This window comes from Silurus meridionalis, chromosome 5 (genome assembly GCF_014805685.1).
Source record: "Silurus meridionalis isolate SWU-2019-XX chromosome 5, ASM1480568v1, whole genome shotgun sequence".
Lineage (NCBI taxonomy): Eukaryota > Metazoa > Chordata > Actinopteri > Siluriformes > Siluridae > Silurus > Silurus meridionalis.
In genome coordinates, this window is record NC_060888.1 from 5042414 (window position 1) to 5066975 (window position 24562).

The 24562-nt window shown below is 40.2% G+C and overlaps 1 protein-coding gene across 4 annotated transcripts; it reads left to right on the top strand.

Moving 5' to 3' along the window:
* The first annotated feature begins 5256 nt into the window (after positions 1 to 5256).
* Positions 5257 to 22938, top strand: kdm3b (lysine (K)-specific demethylase 3B). Of its 4 annotated transcripts, XM_046849399.1 has the most exons (27): positions 5257 to 5749; positions 7554 to 7580; positions 8363 to 8530; positions 8997 to 9110; positions 9376 to 9481; positions 9573 to 9697; positions 9784 to 9852; positions 9933 to 10103; positions 10240 to 10647; positions 10779 to 12108; positions 12316 to 12523; positions 12723 to 12937; positions 13051 to 13203; positions 13293 to 13400; positions 13612 to 13739; positions 13847 to 14111; positions 14287 to 14549; positions 15693 to 15965; positions 16398 to 16569; positions 16716 to 16806; positions 16894 to 17024; positions 17155 to 17274; positions 18778 to 18801; positions 19980 to 20119; positions 20616 to 20792; positions 21846 to 21980; positions 22110 to 22938. In XM_046849399.1, exons 1-27 carry the CDS (start codon positions 5555 to 5557, stop codon positions 22188 to 22190), a joined length of 5397 nt encoding a protein of 1798 aa, XP_046705355.1. In that variant the 5' UTR covers positions 5257 to 5554; the 3' UTR covers positions 22191 to 22938. The 4 variants fall into 4 exon arrangements, with proteins under 4 accessions (XP_046705355.1, XP_046705356.1, XP_046705357.1 ...); XM_046849400.1 differs by lacking the exon at positions 18778 to 18801; XM_046849401.1 differs by lacking the exon at positions 7554 to 7580 and having other exon boundaries at positions 5258 to 5749.
* The last annotated feature ends 1624 nt before the right edge of the window (positions 22939 to 24562 follow it).

The window sequence follows — 24562 nt, forward strand, 5'->3', positions numbered from 1 at the left end:
AATTACAACTGGACAATAAAGCAGTGGAAAAAAGTGGCCTGGTCTGTTAAAGATAAAAATAATTTTACATGGACAGCCTGGTGAATGTGCATTGCTTATTTGGCTGTGATGGATTCAGGATGTACTATTTAATTCAGTGGAGGCAGTGGGATGCTTTGGAAAAACTTTTACTGGCAAACCTGGGTTCCTGTGACTGTTACTTTGACACGTACCACCTACTTGAACAGACCAAATACACCGCTTCATGGTGACAAGATTTTCTAATGGTTTAAGAAAAGTTCAAGATGAGTTCAAGGTGTCGGCCTCCAAGTTCCTCAGATCTCAATCCAGTTGAGCATCTGTGGGATGTTTAAGACAAACAAGTCGAATCCATGGAGGCCCCAACTTACAGTTTACAGGACTTAAAAGACATGTTGTTAACATCTTAGTACCAGACACCACAGCACCTTCAGAGGTCTTGTTGAGTCCAGGCCGAGCCTGGACAGCTGTTTTGGCTGCACAAAGGGGAACTACACAATATTATGCAGATGGTTTTAATATCATGGCTGATTGGTGTATAACTGATACTAAAACTAATAATTGCCTTGACATGTTCATTCCTTTAAAGTGATATTCCTGAACTAGGATGTATGAACACGCATCTCTGAATGTTGTTCCTGTGAGTGTCATGTTTTTGCCATCAGACCCTATGGTGCTTTTAAACTTTAGTAGCGCTGGAAGGAAAAGTCCTTTGCTGAATGAATAAGCATGGCTGAAGCTCCAGGTGCAAAGTGGTGCTTTATAACCATTGTCTCGTTTCACAATCAGGAACATCCAAATGAAATCAATTGGCAGAAATAACAGTGGCTTGTGTTAAGGTATGATATCGTTTTTTTGTTGACACTCACTTTCTCTTAGAGGATAAAAAAAATTGTTTGCTTTCAGGTCTGCATTCATAAATTGCAAAAATAGACACAGAGTCTTGAACAGTGCAAGAATTCCAACTGGTTTTATTAAGTAAAAGATATAACTTTTGCAGTTGATTGTTGATCGTGTGTTTTTGGATGTTGTGAAGAAGCTGTCAAAGGAGAAACAGCTTGTTTTTTTATTGTTGATGTAAGAAAATACCACTCCCTGGTACCATACTATAAAAAAATGTCATATCATCATTTCAAAACTTATTCCCGCTAACCCTTCTTCTCCAACCTTCCCACACACACACCTGGTGTAACATGATTACACACCACAGGCAGCACATCTCAAAAGCCTTCGCCCAAGCCTCTCAGAGACGCCCAGTCAACATCTGCACAGCTAGCGGACTAGTCTAAACAACGCACAGCTCTCCCTTGTGGCCTTTGATTTCCAGGGACACAAAACCATTCATTACCTCCAACACCAACCAATCCGCCATTAAAGCCTAATTAAAGCCTCAAGCATAAAAGATTACTACTGTGAACATGGTTCCCTATTCTACCCCCCTAAAATATAGCACCTTTACATGGAATATTTATTTGATTATTCACTTAAAATTATTGATTATTTAGTGAATTACTCACTGACTCACTACAGAAAAATGAATTATATGTGAATTTAAGTCTTGAACCCACTGTTTATGGGGATCAGACTTTTACTCGTCTCAATCCCTTCAGACTGAAATGTGTAGCTGGGATGCAATGATCAGTCAAAGCAGGTACTAAAGCTCAACTTGCTATTAATAAACATTTTAAAAATCTCTCACCCAGATAATAAGTTCCCTTTTGAGCCTGGTTCCTCTCAATGTTTCTTCCTTGCATCATATTAGGGAGTTTTTCCTGCCACTGTCACCACTGGCTCGCACAGTAGGGATGAAGTAATGGAGACTATTAGCAGAAATATCGGACTATTAGAATGTATATTCCTAATCTATTTATATCTGTAAGGCTGCATTGGGAGAGTGTCCATTGTTTAAAATACTAGCCAAATAAAATGTTATTGAATTGAACCAAAACCATTGTTTTGCACACTAACTTCTTGATCACCACTGCTTTATATACTGTAATATTTACAAAGATACACAATAAATGTTAATGAAGTAGTCTTAAAACAACACAGTTTCCCAAAACAAATTATACCTTTATACATTTATCAAATGTGACCATTAATTATTTTGATCTATTGGAAAATATATGTATTAAATAAACACGCCAAATATAACATTATAACATTAATAATGTTCTAATAATGTGAACATTATTAATATAACATAATGTAACACTCATTTTCCTTTGTTACAGTCTTTAATGAAATTACAGCACCTTAAGATTATTTCTATATAATATATTTTACCTACATGTTCATTATAAACATACTGACCTTCACTATATGGACGAAAGTTTATGGACACCTGAGTATAAGATTTGTATGTGCTTCTTTAACATCCTGTTCCACATTTATACTTGTCTGCAGTTATAATAACTTCCACTCTACTCGGACGATGTTTCACTAGATTTTAGAGTGTGCTTGAGGAGATTTGTGAGATTTGTGCAGTCAGTGTTCCAATTCATCCCATAGGTTTTCAATAGGGTTGTGGTCAGAACTCAATAGCAGGGCACTCAAGATCTTTCACTCCAACTCATGTAGATGTTCATGTAGCTGGTTTTATGCACAGGTGATGGAACAGGTTTGGGTTTCCTAGTTCAATTGGAGGAAAGATTGAATGCTTCCACACCCGAAAGCATCCTGTTTTTATATCGCTGCTATATAAATTAGCTATGAATCTTTTTCTTAGCAGTTACACTTTATTTCTCTATTGATGTTAGTAGAACAAAACTGTCAGCTTTCATTTCAAAGCACAAAGTTTTTTCTGAGGAATTTCTTGCGTCTGAAAGTTTCATTATCTGACAAAGTTCTGGCACTAAAGCACTTTTATCCTTACAATGATTAAACAAACGATCCCAGAAAGCTTCATCGCATCACTGATTTACAGTTTGTTTTGTATAAATGTATGGGTCATCGATCAGAGAAATGTGTAATTGTTTTTTAATCTGATTTTTTAATTATTTTTTTACAATTATTCATATTTGCGAAAGCAGTCTCCAGTGTCTTTGAACATTGTATTTTTAAGGATTTATTTATGTAAAATTTATTTCCCTGGATAATGACATTGTGCATTATTAAAAACGACAAACAAATAAAATATAATGTAATAGTATTGAATTGAAGACTGATTGTCTAATGTGGGGAAAATATAAAATAATGAAATCTCTGGCGCCATCTAGTGGTCAGTGTTATTATATGCGTTATTCTCTAATAAATTATTGCAACCAAAGAAAGGTATTCCCTATATATATTTTTATTTTTATTTTATACTTTTTTAACGTTCATTTGTTAAAATAATATTGCTACTGTTTCTATTAAAAAGTATATCTGGCAATTAAAAATGATAAGTTTATTAATTTTTTTTTAAACTGCCTCGATGATAGACACATGAACGTGAATATGTCGGTGCAGTTTGAGGGATGTCCAGCAGGCGGCGCGAGGCAGTCCAAATATAAACCCAATACGGACAATACGAAGAAGGAATTCCCGATACGGTTTAAAAGAAAATACATAAAAATACTATTACCGCTTTTAGTAATAATAACAACAATAACAATTATTATAACATTATCTATATATTAATTGCCTCAATGCTAAGTGAATATGTCGGTGCAGTTCAGAAGTTGTCTAGCAGGCGGCGCTAGAAATCCCATTACAGTTTTAAAGGGAAAAAAAGCCACTACTGCTTATAATAATAATAATAATAATAATAATAATAATAATAATAATAATAATAATAATAATAAATTATGATACACATAAATATATTATTTATGCCTCAATACTAGAGTTCAGGGATGTGCATCTCCATAACTGAGGCTGATGTGATTCTCATCTTGAAGCATAACCAACGATACGATAAAGTAAAGATATACAGTACAGACCAAAAGTTTGGACACACCTTCTCATTCAAAGAGTTTTCTTTATTTTCATGACTATGAAAATTGTAGAGTCACACTGAAGGCATCAAAACATGTGGAATTATATACATAACAAAAAAGTGTGAAACAACTGAAAATATGTCATATTGTAGGTTCTTCAAAGTAGCCACCTTTTGCTTAGATTACTGCTTTGCACACTCTTGGCATTCTCTTGATGCCTACTTTGAAAAACCTACAATATGACATTTTCAGTTCACTTTTTTGTTATGTATATAATTCCACATGTGTTAATTCATAGTTTTGATGCCTTCAGTGTGAATCTACAATTTTCATAGTCATGAAAATAAAGAAAACTCTTTGAATGAGAAGGTGTGTCCAAACTTTTGGTCTGTACTGTATATATAATATATATAAACTTTTGGTCTGTACTGTATATATAATATATATATAAACTTTTGGTCTGTACTGTATATATAATATATATAAACTTTTGGTCTGTACTGTATATAAAGCAGTTACCGATGCAATGTGATATGATTCAACCATATTCCGATGCAGTGTGATCCGATTTTGATTTGATTCAACACAATACAATGCAATAGGATAAATAGGATTTTATGCATTTCAGTGTGGTACAGATAGGCCTCTTTTATTATTATTTTTTTGATCAGTCAGATAGCAATTCATCAATTTACTTAAGTGCTTTCTGACCTCTAACATGCATGGCCCTTTCACAAACAGGCCTTTGTGGTCCAAAAAAATAATAAAACCAGGCTTTATTTTCCTGTTAGGCGAAGATGCAGCTCTACCTCTGCCATGTTAATCTATGTGATTCTCAGGACAAGCCTCGGTCTCCGTAGTCTTGTGATACGTCATATTTACATGCTTGAGAAACAGTTTAGCCAGGGGGGAATCAATCATATCAAATTCATATTTTATTTGTTCAATACACATACATACAGAGTCGTATAAAATGCTGTTCAAGATATCAAATATTGGTCACAAATTATTGGTCACTTTGTATGTAAAAAAATATATTAAATATATATATATATATATATATATATATATATATATATATATATATATATATATATATAATGCATCTACTAATAATGATTGGATAAGTAATAATAAATCCGAATTCGATGTACCAAAATACCAAAAACAGCACTGCGTAAAATAATAATAATAATAATAATAATAATAATAATAATAATACTTCAAAAAATGCCTCACTACTAGAGGTTCATTAAAGTGAATATATCGGTGCAGTTTGCGGGTTATCCAGCAGGCGGCGGTGTAGCTACATTTCTGAGAGAGTGTACGAGGGGAGCGTTTGATAACTGCGAGTCTAAATGGCGGATGCGGAGAAGAAGCCGTAGCTGGAAACAATAACATTTCGGTTCCTTGTCCGGGAGCGGTGCGAGGTGCTTCGATATTACCGAGAGAACGCTTTGGAAAGAAGGTGTGTCCGTGCATATGAAGCTGGACGCTGGTGGCGAATTTGCGTGTTTTTCAGCGATCTGGAGGCTTGCAGCGGTTCTTGCTAATAAGCTAATTCGTGAAGCACGGGAAAGGAGCAGCCTCGCTTTGCGTCTCTTCATGGTGGTTTTATGAAGATGGGCGACTCTCTGGGTCTGATCGGGAAAAGACTGCTTCTCCTCCTTAACGATGGAGGAGGATCTGCTGCTGCCCCTGCTGTTGCCCCTGCTGCTGCTGCTGTGAATCAGAGCGCCCTACAGGCGGCCTGGCTCCGGGGGACCGTCCGGGCAGTCAGTGTTATCGGACTGGCAAGTCCTGGGGTTGAGGTACAAACCGAACAACAACACTAATTAAACCAAGGGGACAAAATTCATATAAAAGACTAATTGAGAGTGAAAATAATAATAATATTAATAATTTGCTGCAGACAAATTTTACGTAAAATACATAGACAAATTGGCAAGCAAATAAAAAGGTTAATAAAGCTAGAAAGAAACTCTGGCCGAATGCTAAATGGATGCTGACTCGGAGTTTAGTTCACTACCTAGGGTGCATGTGGTTTTATTTGACCGCAGGTATAGGGCGCCTAAAAAGGGAGCACTGAACCGTTTGGGATTCGGCCCATAACAACAGCAGCGAACAACAGTCCACGGGGTTCAAAAACACAAACATTAAAGGGTAAAATCTATAAAAATGTATTTAATATTTTATACTTTTATCAAACTGTGAATTAATTAAAAAAATGTTTTTAAAAACCTGGTCATGATATACTGCATGTAAAGCATTTACTAGCTATAAGACTGAGAGCTAGCAGGCAGTCTGAATATAAAAGGTGAGACGGGCCTCAGAAAAACTCACTCCAAAAATTATTTTAGAAATAAACACATTTAAATAATATCAATAGACGTGAAGTTTGGGTATTTTATTCACTGTGTCTTAGGTTTGTGTTGTTGTTTTTTTAGGTTTTTTATTTATTTATTTATGAATTTGAGAGGGAGTGAAAGGAGGACAGGTAGCTGGTGGAGAAATCCTGACTGGATACATGAGGAGAGGAAAAAAAAAAAGGCTATGAAAAACTATGAATGTAATATTTTATCAAGATGTACATAAAAATAAATTATTCATTATATCTTGGATGTATTTTATAAATCTCTTGGCATCCTAAAAACCCCATTCTTGCTTGGCTGGATATATAACTATTAAAAGTTGACTGGTTTTGACGTCAACAACATGATTTTCACTAAATCATTTATTTGTACAAAAGATTTCATTAAGGAAACACCAATCTGATGCTGAGAGTCCGTGTTTGGGTCCATATCGGCCTGAAATGCTGGATCTTTAACTGATTGGCTTCAAAGTACATAATGTGGACAAAATATTGTAGACTCCTGACCATCACATTCATCGTTTCGTCTGCGTAAGCACTAAACTGAACGCTCATGGTTGTACATGATGTCTGTTGCATTCGAATTGACCTTCACTAGAACCAATAAGACCATCCTAAACCTGTCCACACATGAAGATGCTTCATAGAGATGTGGAGTGTTATGGGTGGAGTAGACCAGCTCCAGGGTTCTGCACAGTGCCCTGACGTCAACTGATGGAATGGAGCACCTATCACACCCAAATCAAGTTTATTTCAGTAGCGCTTTTCACAACAGACATCGTCTCAACGCAGCTTTACAGAAATTTAAAGTTAAGGTGAATGGTGTGGATTTATCTCTGATGCGCACGACTGTGGCAAGGAAAAACTTCCTTGGATGTTATGAGGAAGAAACCAGACCTCCTCGTCTGACACCAGTGCCTGATGTCAGTGATGCTTCTGTCCTCTTAATGAACACAATTCTCCACAGGGACACTTGAAATTTATTGGAAAGCCTTTTTCCCCCCCAGAAGAGTGAAGTTTATTATAACAGCAAACGGCCGTCTAAACGTGGGAAGCGACGTCCTCCTCGCACCCCAGAGATAACCACGTGGTGGTGATGGTCAGGTGTTTACAAACTGTTGGCCATGTAGTGTATGGTCCCATCTGATTAATTGATGTATTTTATGTGATTTTTGATTGACACATTCCAGAAGACTGGAGGTGACATTTCGCATAACTTATTAACCAAATCTGTTTCCTACAAGCTTCTTTTAAGAGGATGTCAGTATCAGGTAAGAACTTACCAATCAGTTTTCTCTTTCTGGTGTAACATCTTTAGACCACAGCGGTGCTGAATTCTCCGATCTGTTGATTTTCTGTAGGAGCAGCTCTGACTGTAGTGCCGACTGTAATGTCGATCGCGTGCTTTCACTGACGTGTTCGCTCTAATTCGCTCAATCTTAGAGTTGGTTTTGCACAAAACAAAAATATCATTGATCTTCTTACAAATAAAGATGTGACATTGTTTGTTGATAAATCTAAACTTATGATTAACTAATTGCTGTGGTATAATAGGAATAATTCACTTAGGGACATGCTGTTTTAGGAAAACAATCAACTTTCTAAGGGAAACCGTAGCTTTCTTTTGTGTCAGGCTGCACCCCACAATCTGGTTGTTGGTTATTTTCCTATCACAGCACCTCCACATGTCTTATTCCTTGTCTTATTGGTCTTTCAGGACATCCTCTCAGTCGCCAAATGATTTAAACTGTCTGCTGGTGGAGAGCTGAAAAATAAGCCGTGCTTGTTTGGGCGTTTACCTGCGAGACCGTGTACCGTCATCGCAACTAGTGCGGATTGGGGAAAATTTTAAATCTGGTGTAGTACTGATCCAGTGTTTCAGGTTGGAATCAGCCCCATTAGCTGTTCTTAAAACTCTGATCGATAAAGCAGTACAGGAGTTTTTCTCCACTTTCATTTTTTTCTCAAGAGTCACTTTTAGACACGTTCCTGATTTTTCTTGTTTGCAGCTGTACCGCTGATGCAAAATGTAAAATCCGCACCTTCTCCGTAGGTGTTCCTGGAGTTCGAGGACAGCCCGTGGAGGCAGCGCTCCTGGGTGCAGGTGTACGGTGATGAGGTCCGAGCAGCTCTGATGGAAAGCACTGTCGTGTGGGCTCCAGTAAATGATTCGTCCATTTCCCCAGCCGGAGGAACGTCTCCCAGCCACTGGCCTGCCCTGGTGAGTGTACAGACCCATCCAGGCAGCAATATGCTGGTCCGAGGAACACGGAAAGATGCAGCTATATCATTAGGATTCAACAGGTGACGGAGAACAAAATTACCTACTTAAACACACTTTACAAGACACGTACAATTTGGATTCCGGCTCAATGTTTCAAATTAAGTGGACTTTTCTTTACACCTTGTGTTACAGTCGATTGAAGTATATCAAACTTATAGTAGATATTAATTTGCGTTCTCACTCTCGGGCTTTGCATTGTTATGGTAATGTTGACACATTGAATCGGATCATTGCTAGATTTTATGAAACATTACAGCTGTAATGGTGGAGAGCTTTAAGTATACAGTGTTTATCAGTTAATTGAATCGGGATAAATAAATACACGAATTTGCAGAATTTCTAAAATTTTTGACAGGTAATGAACTGATGTGCTCGTGTTCCTCCTGTTCCCGCTGTCCATCAGGTGTTTCAGCCACTCGTGGACCGTGTCGGATTAGGATCTCTGGTTCCTGTTGAGTTCTTTGGAACTAGAAAACTGGAATTTCTCCCAAGTGGAAGTTCACTCCAGAGATTTGAGGTTGGCTGTGATATACTACAACTTGCTACTTTTCGACTCTTTGTGAGAGCTATGTTTATGGAAGGAATATCTCAGACGAAGTAAAATTCATTAAAAGAGAAATAGATTTTGGTAGTGTTTTCAAGTTTCAAATCTGGCCCCAAAAACCGGGGTGGGATTTGGGTTGAAACACTATGATATTTTTGCTATGACAGTGTACTAGACATGTTTCTACCTGTATAAACATGAACTGGTGTTCATGGTCAAGGTATCGGTTTCTGTGCAGGCTGAGAAAGATGTGAGGCATCCACTCCTGCAGGAGCAGCCAGCACTCCAAGCAGCCATCAGCAGCTGGCACCGGGACTCCGAACTGCAGGAGATACTGAGGAAAGGTCAGCTGCGTTGACCTGTAAAATGACACCGCATGCAATGCTGATTAATTGTAGCATCTCGAACAAATGTGTTGTTTCTTTACTTTGATAGGGACATACACAATTCAGGGCAGAAGGGTGCAGGTGTACCAGCCCGAGTTTGAAGAACCTTGGTCGCAGGGGCTCGTGTCTCAGCACGATCCTGTCACACATATTATGGAGATAACCATGGACCAGGTTCGCGTTATTCTCATCCTACCCCTTTCGCTGTCAATGTATCAGTGTCCTCATCTTGTTTTACTCACTCCAGTTTTACATTTCAGAGAGAAGAGACACAGGTTGTTGACCCACGAGTCATTCATGTAAGGCTGGCTGTGGACTCAGCAGATGAGGTATGTCACTTCACTATAAACAATTTTATTGGCACTTCCGAACTAGACTGCCATTACATATTTTTTTTTGCGATGTTCAGGATCGTCAAAGGAAGGAGGCAGAGGGAGCGAAGGCCGAGTGTGGGCGCCGACGTCGGACAGCTTCCGAAGGAGACGAGGACGTGACCCTGAAACGATTTAAAGGAACAGGGGAGGTTGAACCAAACGGCCAGACTGACAGCGGTTTGGTGACTGCAGACTGTGAATCGACGGTAATAAGGGACAGAGAAGCCCTTTCAGTGGTCGCGTTTTAGGCTTGGGATGTATGAGATCGAGGTCATGGGGAGAACATCATCACTAGTCAAGGTCGAGCTAACTGCATTGCTAATAGCCCTTGTTCTTTTGCAGGAACATTCCAGCAGCAGATCTACTGGGATCATTAAGGAGAATGGAAACACCACCCTGAGTCAAGACAAAACAGGTCCTCTGGCATCCACAGCAATTCCCACATCCACCTTGACTCCACCGCCTCTGAAGCCTGCGCCATCTGCCTTTTCTACCACATTTCCCTCTTTGGGTCAGATGCCTAGTTTGGTGCCTGGAGCTCCTGCATCCAAGGTTGCTTCCACAGCCCTGGCACCTGAAAGAGACGATGGAATTATTTCAGCCTTTCCCAGATCTGCTCCTTTGATATCCCCAGGCCCTGTCACCATCTCCTCACCATCCCAAGACAATGCTCCCAGCGTGGTCCTTTCTGCTACCCCAGAAGTCAACCAGCAAGCGCCTGTTTGGGGATCACTTCCTGAAGCAAGCCAGGTAAGCATGTTAATAATATGGCAGTTAATCAGTGTTCTCTGGTGGCCTTTTAAAATAACTCTATTTATACACAAAGCAAATATGCTGTCTTTGAATGTTCACAATGAGATAATTTTAGATTTTTTTTTCAGACCCACAAGACTACCACACTTGCTTCTGTGGGAGTCAGTCTTTCCCAGCCTAAGCAGTCTAGCGGGGCTGTGTTCGGTGACGTCCCTGCACAAACAAATGGAGCTTCCCAGGAGAACAAGGAGCCCTTTGGATTTTATTTTGCTAAACCACAAGAACCTCAGCAGCAGGCATCTAATCCATCACAGAACTTATTCTTTCAATGTATGTCTCAAACACAAACTCAGAGCCCAGGTATCACTCAAGGCCAGTCAAAAGACTCTAACTACTTCACAGCTTTGGCAAAAAACGTTAACAAGGAGCCACCGACCCTTTTCAAGCCTGCTGCTGCTTCTGAAGGCCTAAAAAAGGCTGTTGTTGCCTCTGCATCTGCAGGATTGTTTGGTTCTGCACCAGCTGGTGGCCTGGCATCTGTAAAAGAGCAACCCAAAGTGCCTGATGTCATGCCAGCAGGTAATGGAATTTTAATAAACAAATCTTTTGGAACAGGAGGAGACCCACTGACAAAATTGGCTCCCGGTTTCCCCCCAGCTGTTAGCAGCAACCCTGTTTTGGGTTCAGGGGACATTTCTAAACCTGCTTTAGGGCTTGGGACCTCTTTGGTTCAGGGCTCTGCTGCACTGACTAGTCCTGGTGCTGGCATGAGAAATGCTACCAGTGCTAGCCCTGCTAGTGGATTTGGTTTGGCAGGGCTAGCCAGCAAGGGTTCAGAACCTCATGAGAACTTGTTCCTGGCAGCCTCAAAAGAGACTAATCCATTTCTTGCTTATAGCGGAGCAGTCTCGAATAGTCCGTTTAGAGGGGTGACCACTCCAAATCTGTCCCCGCCAGTATCCACTAGTCAGTCTGCAGGAGGCAGCAGTATTCTTAGCCAAGATCCACCTGCCACTAGTGGCCAATCAAATTTATTCACCATGGTTGAACCCCCTAAAGGAATCCTATCTTCCCAGTTTCCTGGCTGCTCTTCCTCGTCTGCTGTGTCTTTTATGCCACAGCACATAATTGACCAAGAGCTCCAACAAAACGAAGAGGCTACGAATGGTGTGACTGGAGCATGTCCCAACATGGAAAGTGTGTTTTCAGAAGATCAGGCAGCCCCCATTCTTTTTGATCAAGCATCGCAGAAGTTCACTCTGGATGATCGCTGTCAGTCAAGCAAACGGGACTCTGACTCCAGTACAAACAGTGACCTGTCTGATTTGAGTGAAGCTGAAGACTCTACTGAACAAACCCAAATGCCTGTCATGCACTCCGCATCTACAGATGGGTCGGATGTGCAGAAGGCCAAAGTCCAGGCTGCTAAGAGCAGGCAAAGGAGCAAACCCTTCAAAGGTAGCTTTTATAGATCACTTGGGTTTTTCATTACATGCTGTTTCGTTTGCATAGATAGAAAGGTATTCATTTTGTTTATCTATTGTTTATGTGCATGTTCATTTTAAAGATATTTTTTTTTCTCAAAACATTAAAAAATATATATATATTTTCTGTGGATCGTTAGTAGCCCCAGTGAGAGACTTGCGTTTTGTTGCTGTGTTGCAGTTGGTCAGTCAATACTGAAAGACCAGAATAAGGTGCGACGTTTAAAGCAGTCTGGTGAAGCCTTCCTGCAGGATGGCTCCTGCATAACTGTGGCTCCGCACCTGCACAAGTGCAGAGAGTGTCGTCTTGTGCGCTATCGCAAGGCCCGTGAGCAGGATTTGGAGGAGGATGACCCCAATGTGGCCTGCCGCTTCTTCCATTTCCGCAGGTCAGTGTACGTGTGGGGTCTGCATATGGACTGGTGCAGGTTTCAAGATTCTAGGTTCCTACTGCTGGTTCTGTTTTTTTAGCATGGAAGTTGATGCCTTTTCCTAAAGCATGCATGGTATCGGTAGATATACAAGATATAAAAATTCATGCTCAAGTTTGCTTAAATGTTTAAAACCTTTTTTCCCACCTATACCTAGGCTAGCATTTACAAAAAAGGGAGTGCTTCGTGTGGAGGGCTTCCTGACCCCGCAGCAGAGTGACAGTATGGCCATGGGCTTATGGCTACCTTCCTCAAATACACAGGAAAGCCTTGACCTGGACACATCGAAGTACATCTTAGCTAATGTGGGTGACCAGTTTTGCCAGCTTGTCATGTCTGAGAAAGAGGCTATGATGATGGTGGAACCTCACCGTAAGTTACTATTTGTCCTTCTATGTGGATATTCTGAATGGATCTTGGGTTCAGTGAACTGCAGTTGTGATTTCTCTTGCCTGTGTGCTGATGCATTGTTTGTGTTTGAGCAGAAAAGGTGGCATGGAAGCGGGCAGTGAGGGGCGTGAGAGAGATGTGTGATGTCTGTGAGACGACGCTCTTTAACATCCACTGGGTGTGTCGCAAATGCGGTTTTGGCGTGTGTCTAGATTGTTACCGGCTACGAAAAAACCAGCCACATGACGGTGAGCATCACTGTATTGTAGCTAAAGAGTAACCACTGACACTGTTCTGTTGTTTTTTTTTAAATACTTGTTTTCCACTGTTCATGCAGATGTAGAGGAGAACCCAGATGATGAAGTTTTCTCCTGGCTCAAATGTGCTAAAGGCCAAAATCACGAACCCCAGAACCTTATGCCCACTCAGATTATACCTGGCACGGGTAGGCACTGATGTTTACTGTGAACCTTCAGTTTGATATATGATATTTAAGCCGTATTTGGATACAGGATTTTCGAAATATGATCCAGATATATTAAATTTGAATACGTTACTAACAACAAATTGGACTACTTCAGTGTTGTGTTTATAAGGAAAGGATTTTGTGATCTTTAATGTAATGTGAAATTTTGAATTTTTATTGTGCTTCATAGCACTCTACAACATCGGGGACATGGTACATGCTGCTCGAGGCAGATGGGGAATTAAAGCCAATTGTCCTTGTACCAGCCGGCTCAACAAACCTGCAGCACGGCCCAATGCACCCAATGGCCTTGCACAAGTACACCTTTTATATAATTTATTTATTCAGATTTATATTAATCTATAACAATATTCCATTAGTAAATTTTCTAGCAGAACATCACTGACTCAGCCCTCATTTTGCAGTCAGGGACAACCTCTACCACAGGAGACGGGGCTGCGTCTACTTCAACAACACCTCATCCAGACGGGGATCTGGTGATGGCCACAGTGAAAGTAGAACCCAATGCAGAGGGAAACAGTGCTGACACATCCGGCAGCAGTGCTAACAGCACCGCGGCAGGTCCTGCCAGTGCCCTTACCCCTGGTTCTAAAGATATTAGGGGTAACTCCTCTGCTCTACATTGGTTGGCTGACCTAGCCACACAGAAGGCTAAAGACGACTCTAAAGGTAGACTGCTTTATGTCACTTTCTTGACAAAATCATTTGAAACTTCTTCAACTTTGCTTTGTTTCTGGGATAATTTCATGCCTCTCTGTGACTGTTATTTTGATATAAGTATGAATCAAATGGAATATTTCACCGATACATTTGGTAATGCCTCTTTTTTTTTATCACTTCTCAGTCCCTCAAGACTCTGGCTCCCTCCGGGCCATGATGAGTCGTGATTCTCGTTCTCCGTTTGGTTTGGATGCATTCAGCACTCTGTCCAAACCAGCAGGCCCCACTCCAAAGCTTTTCAATAGCCTACTGCTGGGCTCTGGGCCAACCCAGCCTAAAGCTGAAGGTACCAGTCTGCGGGACCTGCTCAACTCTGGCCCGGGCAAACTGCCCCAGGCTCCTGATGGTGGAGTCCCTTTCCCATCAGTATTTTCCTCTTCAGCAGGGGTGAGAAGAAATTACGTTATATATTAAGGGTGTAACATTACACAAAATTTACTGTTCGGTGTAAATCACGGGAGAAAAAAAAATGGAAAAACAGTTTGGTACGTTTAATATTACAGTAATGTAATACGTGGTACGTTTAATATTACATTTTCTAAAGATATGTTCTACTTAATTGTTCTATTTATTTCAGCATACTTTAACGAATGTCCTCATTCCTTCCATCTTTCATTCATCCACTCCCTCAAAAGAATTCATATTGTTAGACTATTGTAAAAACGCAGGAAGTTGCAGCGATTTCGTGCAAGCACAAAACAAATTTCTTACAGTACAAGTCGTATTTCCGGTACGGAGTGAGTAGCCGCAGTGACACTGCACTAACTCAAATTATTATTTTTTTTTCATACCCCACCCCTGGCATTGTTTGTTTTTAAGTTGAATAATATTAATAAAAAATATTTCTTAAAAACGTTAACGCTGCGCTCAAAATTCGAGGCGGTGACTAAACAAACTTGCGGTCCTCCACTTTATACGCTTGGTTAGATTTTAACCATGCACGTAAGCAGGATTGCATTCACTACACGTGTACCGAAAGCCCTGTAAAAATTTCTACAAACATTCCACAAACAATGCCCCATGAGGAAGGCGTGAAAGAAGTGTGTTTGAATTCTTTGCAAATTTATTAAAAATAAAAACCGATAGAAATCACATGTACATAAGAATTCACATCCTTTGCCATGAAACTTATAATTGAGCTCAGGTGCGTCATTTCCACTGATCATCCTAGAGATGTTTTTACAGCTTGATTGGAGTCCACCTGAGGTAAATTCAGTTGATTGGACATGATTTGGAAAGGCACACACTTTTATAAGGTCCCACAGTTAACAATGCACGTCAAAAATAAATTTGCTAAGATTTCAAACAAAACTTCTTTAATGTTGTTATTATGGGATATTGTTTGTAGAGTTTTGAAAAAATGAATTAATTTAGTTCATTTTTGAATAAGACTGTAACATAACAAAATGTGGAAAATGTGAAGCGCTGTGAATACTTTCCAGATGCACTGTATATTTCACTTGCTACTGCATGAATGTTGATTTTTGAGGAGGGAAAATGGTGACCATTTCTCTTTTTTCTTGCATGCAGGCTGATAAAGCAAAGGGAGGTCTACCCACCATCCTGGACCACATCATTGCCTCGGTGGTGGAGAATAAGAAAGCTGAGGGTCGTCGAGTCTCTGGGTCAGGGGAGGGCAGTGAGCCTGGCAATGTTACACGCAGAGAAGGGGTGATGGGTCTGAGCGTACTTGATCCCCACACTTCCCATACGTGGCTGTGTGATGGCCGACTCCTTTGCCTTCAGGACCCAAGCAACAGCAACAACTGGAAGATCTTCCGTGAGTGCTGGAAACAGGGCCAGGTAAGCAGTAGATATGTCTTTGAACAACATGGTCACCATCAGACTTGGGTAAGGTGATAGGTGTTGTAAGCAGGGGCTCAGCACCTGAACGACAAGCTTCAGTACCTGACATTTGGGTTCAGTACCAGGAGGTGTTCCAGCTACAGGGAACTGTGTATACAGACACAACTTCAACACTTGAGGACAGGTTTCGGTACTACTGCAGGAATTCAATACCTTGGAAAGGAGTTCAGATCTTTAGTAAAGGGTTTAGCAGTTGAGGACAGGGTTCATTTGGAGGGGGGAGTCAAAAGTTGAGAAGAGCTTACATCTACAGGGTCTTCAGTGCTACAGAAAGGGTTCATCACTTGTTTAGAGGGTTCGGTATCAACGTGGTATTCTTGAGCAGTTCAATACTCAAGAAGACTAATTAGGTGTTGTCTCTTTGTTTAGCCGGTGCTGGTGTCGGGCATCCACAAGAAGCTGAAATCTTATCTGTGGATGCCGGATGCTTTCAGTGATGAGTTCGGAGATCAGGATGTAGACCTGGTCAACTGCAGGAACTGCGCAATCATCTCTGACGTCAAGGTCCGAGACTTCTGGGATGGCTTCCAGGTCATCTCGAGTAAGTGATAGGTGTTTTTAATATTAACATTCTTTGATGTCATCCTTCCTAATTAATGTTTAGCGTGAACCTTTTAATGTTGGGTGGTGAGGAGCCATTTTTTGTTTTATGTTGATTTTTGATCCATGTCTGTATGGATTCTGCAGAACGGTTGCAAGGTACTGATGGGCAGCCGATGGTACTGAAACTTAAAGACTGGCCACCTGGAGAAGATTTCCGTGACATGATGCCTACAAGGTCAGCTTTTTAACGACTTTGCTGAGGTTCAAGCTAGAGGCAATTTCTTTGACTTTTAAACACAGAAGCATTGTCTTCTGCCTTCAGGTTTGATGACCTTATGGAAAATCTTCCCCTACCTGAGTATACAAAAAGAGATGGACGACTGAACCTGGCATCCCGTCTTCCTAACTTCTTTGTGCGGCCAGATCTGGGTCCCAAGATGTACAATGCCTATGGTAAGACAACGGGTGGTTTCTGGCACAGGGGGTATCTGTGCCTAGTTTGTTGTAGGTGTATATATGTGGGAGAATTCTTGCCTTGGGATAGTTATTATAATATTTTGTATTTTCCATTCTTTTTTTCCAGGTCTGATATCAACAGAGGACAGGAAGGTCGGTACCACTAATCTGCATCTGGATGTGTCCGATGCTGTTAACGTGATGGTATATGTGGGAATTCCAGAGGGGAATGACGATCATGAAAAGGGTAAGCACTCTTGGTGTTAATAAAATTTGTTAATAAAAAAGTACATTTGGGGGAAAAAATGGTATCTTGGTGTGCTAATGCAAAATGTTGACTTGAGTACCAGAGTACACCATAGTGTCAGCTTTCTTCCTGCAACAACTCCCATGCCAAGTGTTCAGTGCCTTATGGATGTGTTTTATTTATTTATTTGTTTGTTTTTAATTTTGCTTCAACTCGGCTTTAGTCCTGTTTTGTCTCTTCTGATTTGCTGTACATTATCTTGTATTGTTGTTTGCTATTCACTACAGTCCTGGGCCCCGACCTTCGTACGTTACCAGGATCGGATCATTGATGATTTACCATGATATTGGATTTGTCAGATATTTGAAGCTTAAATAATGACTAGGGAATGATCCGAGTGACTTAGATAAGGGACAAATTGTGATTTCTAAGCATCTGAGTCAGAGCATCTGTAAAATATACATTTTGGGGTGTTCCAAATATACAGTGATTAGTACTTCTCAAAAACTGTCCATTGAAAGGCAACCTGGTGGACCAGCAACAAGGTCATATACATCAGTGAGCATTGGATGCATGAGCAAGGGGAGCAAGGATAGGCTGTCTGGGTCCATCCCTTAGACGAGTTCCTGTAAAAGTAAACCCTGTCTGTAAAAGAAATGTCAGCGCATCAGACTGGTCAGGGTGCCAATGCTCATTTGAGTCTATTACTGCAAGGTCCTATATGTTACACTGATTGCATAAATCATCGTTCTGTCTTTTTTTAAAATTAATTTTATATATAAGAATTGTTTTATATTCAAAACCCTATTCAGCCTGACGCAAGACACAGCCAAGCATTTTGATTTCCTGATTCTGTATCCACATTATTCTGCGAATGTCCTAATGTATTGTATGCGAGAAAAAAATAACTTGGACTTTTTAACAGCCACATGTTTCCAGTTCATTGTCTTTAACCAACCACTGACTTGCTCATCTTAGTGTCTTGCCTTTTCAATGCAAAACAGGAGCACACACATATCTCAGTCAATTCCTAACTTCCAAAAATCTTGGGTGCATTTAAAAATGTACAAATTAACCCAATTTATAAGGGATAGCAAATTTTGGATTTCATGAGCGACATACGAAGGACCGGGCCCTGGTCTCTGTGTTGTCAAGCTTTCCTGCAAAAAAACACATTCTCCTTTAGTTATGGGTCCTGGTTAGTGTCACTCAGCTTCTCTCTTTTAATATTTATATATAGATATATAATCTTAATAGAGAGAAGCTGAGATAAATACACACACACACACACACACACACACACACACACACACGCACACACTTCTCAACAGCAACAGGAGTCAAATAGCTTATCTAATAGGCAGATCAGTTAGCCTTTAAGCATTTTTATGGTGCAGTTTTCGTGTAGATCAAGAGCATCCTGGTTGTCACCTCCCGGTGGCTTTTAGCTCAGGTGCTCAGGGTCTTGCTTCTTTTGATTGTGGCACCATTTCTCATTCACAGAAGCAGACCCCGCTGGACACAAAGGTCTGTGCATTTATTATTTTATTTTTTTCACAGAAATCATTTGTTTCCCTCATAGGCATGATAATTCAGACTAACTTTTGTCTTTAATTTTTCTTTTTCACTTATTTTCCTCTCTCTCTTTCTATCTCCATGCTCTGTTCTGTGTGGCAAACTAAATAAATGGCAATGCTGATTATAAATCAGAATCAGTGTCCATAATTAGTAAATAACATTATTGCTTTCACATGTTTTTAATCAAGGATTTTTGGATTTTATATCTTTTGAGCTGGAAAAAAAACAATGACTATGAGTTAATATTGTGTGTTGTGAGCGCATGTCCTGTTTTGTTTGTGACCGGTCCACACCGTGTTTAGTAAAACGATGGAGACACCACCCAACTGTAGTTTTAAAGGTTATGTGAAAGTTTTTCAGGTCAAGGACGCTCTTTTTGCTCTATTACTTTTACTTCTTCTCTCTCACATCATGCGACCAAAGTGGGTCAGATCTGCACTTCCTCAAAAACAGTGTATTTAATGCACCACATAACTGCCGGTGATCGTTTTCTCCTGGGTGAACGATGTCATACTTTTTCACCTGTTTATTCTTTTATTTTATCGGGGGTTTTTTTCTTTTCGGTCATGGGGTTGGTGTGAGTCAGTGTGGTTAAAATACAGTCTTGGATGCTTTATACTGTTTGGTGAATGAATGCTGTCTCCTCTTTACTCATTCTTTCTATCTGTTCTATCATTTCTTCAGAAACAAAATCTTAAATTCATTATATGGATCTGCTTACATTTTTAAAGGAAAATATCATTTTAAAATCTATGAATATATAAATTTAGCTGAATTTCTAACAGTTCAACAGGTTTCTAGCTTTCATAAAATTGTTTTAAATAACCAGGCACTCATGCAGCATTCCTACTTACAGTCCATATTTAATATTGTAATTTAATGTTCATCTCTGCCTCAGATTAAGCCTGTCCCCGACTTCCCATAATTTAATCACCATTAGGGTAATTTAGTCAAGCACTTAGTGTGTGTGGGGGAAGTTCCTTCTGCGCTGATGAAGCAAATGAAAGTTCCTCCAGCGTCCTATCAGGCATCAGCTCCGCTTTAGTCCAGACAGAGTAGACAGATCTTCTGTGCAGTTTTGTTTCTAGGTTTATGTTGGTTCACTTATCACTCCGTTATGACTACAGAGGTTTCGATCACCATCGAGGAGGGCGACGTGGACGAGATGACTAAGAGGAGGGTGTACGAGGGGAAGGAAAAGCCAGGAGCGCTCTGGCACATCTATGCCGCTAAAGACGCAGAGAAAATCCGCGAGCTCCTACGCAAGGTAAGACCGCAGGGAAAACTGATCTTGTATTCCTTTGTGCAAATATCTAGAATTGCTCTAAAGGTTGAACTCTAAATGTGAGAACGTCCCACTGACTTGATGACTACCAATGGGAGAAATGAATGATGAAGGACAAAAGGCTCATTCATTATGAATCATTGCGATGGTGATGCAGCGCATTTTATACCGTTTCAATACCTTTTCATATGTATCTGAGAAGAGATTTTATGCTCTCAAACTCTGGCTAGCTTTCATTTGCTGTATAAAATTGATTTCTCCTTTATTTGTACCACAAGTCACAGGCTGTAGTAATCCTGTAAAATTCTTGAACCAGTCCAGTGCCTTCTACGTCATCAATTATTCACTTCCATTTGTTTATATTTGTCCAGTGCAATTATTTATAAAATTACAAGCCGCTCAGCATTTGACCTGTTCTGGTTTTGAATGCAGCATTATAAAATCCTTTTCCTGACAAACTGTTGTTTTGGTTTTTAAGGTGGGAGAGGAGCAGGGTCAGGAGAACCCTCCAGATCACGACCCCATCCACGACCAGAGCTGGTATCTGGACCAGGTTTTGCGTCGCCGCTTGTATGAAGAGTACGGAGTTCAGGGCTGGTCCATTATCCAGTTCCTGGGAGACGCCGTGTTTATTCCAGCTGGAGCGCCTCATCAGGTGAGCATCCAACATCGGCATGGAGAAAGGAACATTGTGAAAAGTGTAACCTTTTACAAAAACATTCAGAGCATAGCAGGACGGTGCTTCTTTCCATCCTTACCATCGGGGCATAACATCTTTCTGAAATTTTACTATTTGAAAGTACTGTTGAGGAGGTTAAGGTTCCTAAGGTGAAAAAGTGTGTGTGTGTGTGTGTGTGTGTGTGTGTGTGTGTGTGTGTGTGTGTGTGTGTGTGTGTGTGTGTGGAGAGGTTAATTAAATTAATTAAAAGGCACGTAGATGTACATTTGATGAAGCTCCTAAAAGGTCAAGCTCATAGGACTAAAATAAATAGATTTAAAAAAAAAAAAAAGGGCGTAAAACTTTTCACTTGTCTGTAAAAATCTGTAAAAAAAAAAAAACTGGATAAAAATTTCTTGACAACCTTAGAACATGCAGCATGCGTCTAACTGATTCTCATAAATCCATTAGTATCCAGCTCCTAAAATCAGACCCATGATCACCATAATATTTCATTATAAGCTGAATTAGAAAGTGTGTGTGAGTAAATGCAGAGCTCTGGGGGGAAAAAACCCCAAAACTAATCAGTGTGGCAGTGTGAAGAACTGCTAAGACAAGATTAGATGTTTCATTTTGTTCTGGCAAGTAGTACCATGTTCTTCTGTGCACGTAGCCATTGTGTGTGGAAACGTTATGAGGGAATGGTACTTGAGGCTGGACTGTAGCATGTGGATTAGACCAAAGGTTCTTCCTTCGGTTCCTGTAATAGGGAAGGGGTAGCTTAGTGGTAACGGCTCTGAGTTACTACATGGAAATTGTTCAAGCCCCTTAGTATTGCCAAGCTGACACTTTTTGGCCCTTGAGCATAAAAAACCACTATCATGGTTTTGAAATAGTTGTGAAATCTAATCTACGTTTTTTGGGAAGTCAGTCAGACACAAAAGAGAGCAATAGGAGTAAGGAAGTTGATGAGTAAGGCAATAACGATAACCTTTGAATCATAGACCATGATTGTTCTTGATGCTTTAATTATATGTCGTGTTTGTCTAGGTGCACAACCTCTACAGCTGTATTAAGGTAGCGGAGGATTTCGTCTCTCCCGAGCACGTGAAGCACTGCTTCAGACTGACGCAGGAGTTCCGGCATCTGTCCACCACACACACTAACCACGAGGACAAGCTACAGGTATGTGCTCCAGAGATTTTAAACCCTTTCTAAAGCCTAAATGCAAAGCAAACTCTTTTGCCTGTCATTTGAGCTCCTCAGGGAAAGGGTAGCTTTTAACACTCGATGATTTGTGTGTGACTATCCCAGGTGAAGAACATCATCTACCACGCTGTGAAGGACGCCGTAGGAACGCTGAAAGCTCACGAGGCTAAGCTGGCGCGGTCGTAGTTCCACTTGTCTAAAGATGCAGAGAGACTGAGTGTTGATGGGCACTTAAAATGAGTTTGATCGAGTGCCAGGGTGCTCACAGAACACGCTCATTAATTTGAGGCATCTGTCAGCTTCAGGCTTAGGATGAAGGAAGCGCTTCATCAGTGTTAAAAACACCATCATTTAGTTATTTTTATTTTTTTTTTTTTTTTTTTTAAACAACTCATTTTTTTTTCTCTGTATCTAAAATGTCTGTTTTTTTCTAAATGTGGAATGTTTGTGGGACTGTTTATTGAGAAGCCGAAAGGATCGTTTTTTTTGTTTGTTTGTTTGTTTTTTTATATAAACAAAAAATGTTCAGCTTCTCCTGAGTAAATATGAGCACTGGGTTTCTTTTTAGCCAACTTCAATGGTTTGTTTTCTTCAACTCTGTATGTAAAAGAAGTAAAAGGATGTCAAAAAAAAAAAAAAAATTCCTTCCAGACCCTGGTTGACATGGACATAAATTTTGAATGGAACTAGACCAAAGTTTTGTATTTTTAGTTTTTAATTTCAACTAAAACGAAACCATCTTGGTCTTATTTCCTTTTTTTTATAGGCCTTTAGGCAAATTGTTTCACTGATGAACGCTAGGCTGGCATTGAGATATGTTTGTTGAAATATTAAGAATTCCAGTTATGAATTGCTGGTCATTATTATGTATCAATATGTATTGATCTTAGCTGTGTGTATGATTTTTTCAAAATAAAGTTTACAAAAAATTTGAGCTATGCATATTTATTTCAGCTCTATTTCTCAGGAATATATGCTTAAACAATATTTACGCTGGAGTTGGACTTTATTCTATCTCATTGTTTCTGCTCCAATGTTTTGTAACACATTTAAAAGCATTTAAAGGCAAGTTAGGTAGAAAATAAATATAATGCAACCAGGAATAGTTATTGTGCCTGGATATCCAGATGTATAGTAAAAGCAAGCTAGGGTTAAGTGTATTGGAAGCCTTTAAAAATGGAATGAAGCATCTTAATCTAAACAGCTGGAAACTGACTGTCGTCAACCAAAGACTAAAGTTTTACCTTTTTATTGTGCATTCAAGCATGATGGCGCCGCGAATTTTTCTGTTTTTGTTTGTTCTGTGTTTAGTCATTATTCATCCCAGTCAATATTTGTCCAGTGTTTGGTTATTGAGACGTTTTGTTGAAGGTACTGCTGTTCAAACGTGTGTACAGACGCAGAAAAGGGCCAAGCATCCATCTCGCGATTGTCCGTTCCCTTCCTAACAAAACGGATAACCTACTTCACCTCATCAACAAGGACTTTTCAAACTCTGCTGCATTGTGCGTCACTGAAACCTGGCTGAGTGAAACCATACCGGACAAAGTGCTACATCTGCTAGGCTTCCAGCTATTTAGGTTGGAACCGGGAAAACGAGAGGTGGTGGATTGTGTTATCAACGAAAGTTGGTGTTCGGTTGTAACATCGCTGAAAAGTATATGCTGTCCTAATTTAAAGGCACTCTTCATAAACTGTAAACCTTTTCACTTACTGTCGGAGTTTTCCTCTTTCTTCTCGCGAATGTGTACGTTCCTCCAGACGCGTGTGTGAGGTCATTCTTATGATTCAATAATAATAAGAATGTGCACTTCACACATTCACCTACCCACTCTGCAACCCCTCTTCCTGCCTCCCCCTTCATTCAATTAAAAGTCTGTACTGACCAACTGGCCCCCATCTTCACTCAGATCTTCAACAGATCATTGGAGCTGTGTGTAGTTCTATGCTGGCTTTAAACACTCCACTATCATTCCAGTCACAAAAAAACCCAAATCACTGCTCTTAATGATTACAGACCTGTTGCTTTCACATCTGTGATCAAGAAGTCACTTGAAAGACTGGTCCTGGCCTGGACATCACTGGACCCTTGCTGAATCCTCTTCAATTTGCTTACAGAGCCTACGGATGATGCAGTCAACATTGGACTGCATTATATTCTTCAACATCCTTATAGATCTGGGACCTATGGAAGGATCTTGTTTGTAGACTTCAGTTCAGCCTTTTATATCATCATTCCTGAGCTTCTCTCAATCAAACTGACCCAGCTCTCCGTGTCCACCTCAATCTGTCAGTGGATCACCAGCTTCCTGACCGGGAGCAGATAGTAAGGCTGGGAAAACTCACATCCAGGTCTCTTACTATCAGCACTGGTGCTCCCCAGGGTAGCGTTCTCTCCCCACTGCTCTTCTCCCTGTACACAAATGACTGCAACCTAAAAAAAAAAAAAAATTTGTTAAGCTCCTGAACTTTGCAGACGACACTATAGTCATCGGCCTCATCCAGAATGGAGTTGAGTCTGCTTACAGACAGGAGGTTAAAGAGCTGGCTGTCTGGTG

Bases quoted from the DNA above. Each gene is read 5' to 3' on its own strand.
- kdm3b (XM_046849399.1), top strand. From the start codon at position 5,555: ATGAAGATGGGCGACTCTCTGGGTCTGATCGGGAAAAGACTGCTTCTC. The intron at 8,531-8,996 runs GTGAGTGTACAG...GCTGTCCATCAG, and splicing joins CCAGCCACTGGCCTGCCCTG to GTGTTTCAGCCACTCGTGGA. The intron at 12,109-12,315 runs GTAGCTTTTATA...GCTGTGTTGCAG, and splicing joins AAGGAGCAAACCCTTCAAAG to TTGGTCAGTCAATACTGAAA.